Source organism: Varanus komodoensis, unplaced genomic scaffold (assembly GCF_004798865.1).
Source record: "Varanus komodoensis strain SLA01 unplaced genomic scaffold, ASM479886v1 scaffold22, whole genome shotgun sequence".
In the NCBI taxonomy this organism is placed as follows: Eukaryota; Metazoa; Chordata; class Lepidosauria; order Squamata; family Varanidae; genus Varanus; species Varanus komodoensis.
In genome coordinates, this window is record NW_025335606.1 from 20,988,374 (window position 1) to 20,992,123 (window position 3,750).

At 49.0% G+C, this 3,750-nt stretch overlaps 1 protein-coding gene across 1 annotated transcript; it reads right to left on the minus strand.

Moving 5' to 3' along the window:
• Window positions 1-667: 667 nt before the first annotated feature.
• Window positions 668-1,180, minus strand: LOC123024136 (twist-related protein 2-like). Its single transcript, XM_044431519.1, has one exon. It carries the CDS (start codon window positions 1,163-1,165, stop codon window positions 668-670), a length of 498 nt encoding a protein of 165 aa, XP_044287454.1. The 5' UTR covers window positions 1,166-1,180.
• Between the last annotated feature and the right edge of the window lie 2,570 nt (window positions 1,181-3,750).

Consider the following 3,750-nt stretch of genomic DNA (forward strand, 5'->3'; position numbering starts at 1 on the left):
GGACCAGAGCTGACAGAAGGACAAACAAAACTCGAGTCTGTCACACTCCAACCGTGTTAAGGTGAGCATGCCACTTTCAATGCCTTCTCTTCAACCGTGCCAACAAAATATCAGTCTTTGGAAATCTAACACTACCAATCTCAAACCATCCTAAAGACCTTGTTTTCTGACCTGGAATCCCTAATTCCTAATTCCTCAGTCCTTTGTAGCCACTCACTGAAACCGGAAAGGCATTCTGTACATGCCCCTGATCACTCTTTTTGTTTATTTACTTATCCATCTTATTTTTATGGGTTGGATTCAGATTTATGCCAGATCAGCCATGCTCTCGGAAGTGGACTTCCCTGCCCTCTCCTTCCTATGGCAGCCCCCTAAAAGTACTCTGCAGTAAGTCAGGGGTTTCCACTGAATGGCATGGTGGCGGTTGTCCGGCAGGAATTCCCAAAGATCGGGCAGAGGGAACATCTGTGAGCAAACATTCGGCAGTCTGCATGTTGCGGAGCTCCCTCTGGAATGCATCATATTGTCCCACTGAGAATATATTGGTACCACATCTTTTCCCTGCTCCCACCTGGAGTTGGTGTCTCTGAAGCCTAGGCAAGAAAAAGCATGGCCAGAGGGATAAGAAAAGAGCTTGGGCACGACTTACCTTCCAACCAGCCAGATCTCAGTGGGATGCCGACATGGACCAGGCCCCTTCCATCCTCCAGACAGAGAAAGCATAGCTGAGCCTCTCATGGGCCAGGTAGTTGCAGCTGGAGATCTTGTGGTCGAGCTCGTCACTCTGCAGGACCTGGTAGAGGAAGTCGATGTAGCGGGCAGCCAGCTTAAGCGTCTGGATCTTGCTGAGCTTGTCTGAGGGCAGCGTGGGGATGATCTTGCGCAGCTCCGCGAAGGCATCGTTCAGCGACTGGGTGCGCTGGCGCTCCCGCACATTGGCGATCACCCTTTGTGTGTGCATGTCCTCGAAGGTCTGCGGCACCGGGCTCCGCTTGCTGCGCTTCCCCTGGGGCGAGGGGGTGCTGCACTCTGGGGAGGCAGAGGTCACAGGCATGCCCAGCTGGCTTCTCTTGCGAAGGCCTTTCTTCGGCAGCTTCTCACTCTCCTCCTCGCTGGTCACCAGGCTGCCTTCTGGGGAGTCGGGGCATGTGCCTTCTTCTTTCATGGTCTCCACTTTTGCTTGCCTTTCCCTTCCCTGTCCACACGTAGGATGGGCTTTTGGAAAGGACGGGCCACAGGGAGCCCAGACCAAGTCCACCTGACGTTCCGGCCGAGAAAGCCCAGGGATGGGGCTCCAGGAGCCGACAGCTTCAGGGGCTCCAGAGGCTTTCTGAGCTGCTCCAGCTTTCCAAGATCGGCTTATTTCCCCTCCTTCCCCTCCCTGCTCTAGGGCTAAAAGAGAGGAGGGACACTGTTAGAAGTTTGCTAATGCCCTCTACGGATAGGGTGAGGAAGTCTAGGGGAGGGGCTGCCCACAGACCAATGCAACTGTGGACGATAACACAAACATCAAGGGAGCTTATGGGTTCCAGATTGCCTTCGTCTCCTCTTCCCCCCTGCATCCTCTCCCCCACCCCCAACCATCATCAAAGCCTTCAGGCACACATGCTCCAGCCGGCCGCCTGGATGCCAGAGGATGCTTTCCTCGCCAGTCATAATTGGCAGGGGGTGGTGGGGCCGACCCCTGCCCAGAGCCCTGTCCATGAAGATCACAAAGCCCCTGTTGCTACATGCAGTGCATTTGTCATCTGTCGGGGAAAAAGGGTGCTGCCTCGGCTGCTGATCGCGATGCCTCACACTGATGGCCATCGCTCTGGTGAGAGCAACATGACAGACAGGGCAGTGGTGGATCCCAGGAAATGTGTGGCAGGTAAAGGTGGCTTCTATCTGTGGGGGAATGTGCAGGTGTTCCCATTCTGCAGAAAGCTTCAGCAAAAGGACTGGAAGGTCAAGCCTATCTCAGAGACTTGAGCTGTCTGGCTTCATCTTTACACAGAAAGGGCCCAGGGAGTCTGTAGGGTGGCCATGGACCCTCTTTGGTAGCCCTCTTTTTGAAGGACTGTTTAGTCCCAAGCTCACCGTAATGGTGAAGAACCACCAGAAGGCAGAGCTGGGCCTGCATGCTGCCCATCCTTGGCATCTAGTCAGGGTGCTGAGCAAGGCACATGGTTCATCTGACCACAGTCTTCCCCATGGAGATAAAATGCATTGCTTTTTGATTTCACATATAAGAGTCATTTCCAAAATGTGCATCGACATTTAGAGTAACATATGCATGTTGTATGCAAATCACTGTGGCCGGCCATCCTAACAGTCTTCCCCAGTCGCCTTCCTGTGCAATCCTACACATGTCATCTTGGAAGTACTGCATGCCATGTTCGGTACAACTTACTTACAGAATTCAAATCTTGAAGCAGGGAAATTTACGCTGAAAGTAGGTCTTCACAAAATCAATGGGGCTTGCTTCTGAAGAAACATGGCTAAGAGTGAGCTGCAAGTCCAGTTTAGCTTATTAAATGTTGAGGGTCACAATTGCAGAGGCTGTGCACTAAAGGCCGTATGTGTGTCCTGTGGGGTTCTTTTGGCTCTGGTAGATTCTGTAACAGGGACCAGGGGAAAGAAAAGAGGACCTCTTTTTAAAAGAATAATTTTTAAACAATATCATTAAATTTCTGACTTGTAAATGTTGAGATCTCATGCCTCCTGCAGTTCCAGATTGAAAACTGGGGAAATATGTACTATAGTTACCTTTCATTTAACCTCCTGGCCAGCTAAAATAAAAGAAGTCTGAATCAACAGCTGCCATGGCTTTGTAATGCGGGGCTGAACCATTCAACATCACAGTAGTCCAAGTCTATGCCCCAACCACTGGTGCTGAAGAGGCTGAAGTTGACCAGTTCTACGAAGGCCTACAACACCTTCTAGAATTAACACCCCAAAATGATGTCCTTATCATCATGGGGGATTGGAATGCTAAAGTTGGAAGCCAAAAGATAACCAGAATAACAGGCAAGTTTGACCTTGGAGTACAAAATGAAGCAGGGCACAGGCTGGTAGAATTTTGTTATGAGAATACGATGGTCATAGCAAACACTCTTTTCCAACAACCCAGAAGATGACTCTACACATGGACATCACCAGATGGTCAACAAAGAAATCAGATTGACTACGTGCTGTACAGCCAAAGATGGAGAAGCTCTATACAGTCAGTAAAAACTAGACCAGGAGCTGACTGTAGCTCAGATCATGAGCTTCTTGTTGCAAAATTTAGGCTTAAATGGAAGAAAGTAGGGGAAAGCACTAGGCCACTCAGGTATGACCTAAATCATATCCCTGGTGAATATAGAGTAGAGGTGACAAATAGATTTAAGGAATTAGATCTGATAGACAGAGTGCCTGAAGAACTATGGATGGAGGTTCGCAACATTGTACAAGAGGTAGCAACTAAAACCATCCCAAAGAAAAAGAAATGCAAGAAAGCAAAATGGCTGTCTGAGGAAGCTTTACAAATAGCTGAGGAAAGAAGGGAAGCGAAAGGCAAGGGAGAAAGAGGAAGATACACCCAAGTGAATGCAGAATTCCAGAGAATAGCTAGAAGAGATAAGAATGCCTTCTTAAATGAACAATGGGATGAAATAGAAGAAAACAATAGAATAGGGAGGACCAGATATCTCTTCAAGAAAACTGGAGATATGAAGGGAATGTTTCATGCAAAGATGGGCATGATAAAGGACCAAAATGGTAGGGACC

Excerpts from the sequence above, each read along its gene's own strand:
- LOC123024136 (XM_044431519.1), bottom strand. The coding sequence starts at position 1,165 with ATGAAAGAAGAAGGCACATGCCCCGACTCCCCAGAAGGCAGCCTGGTG.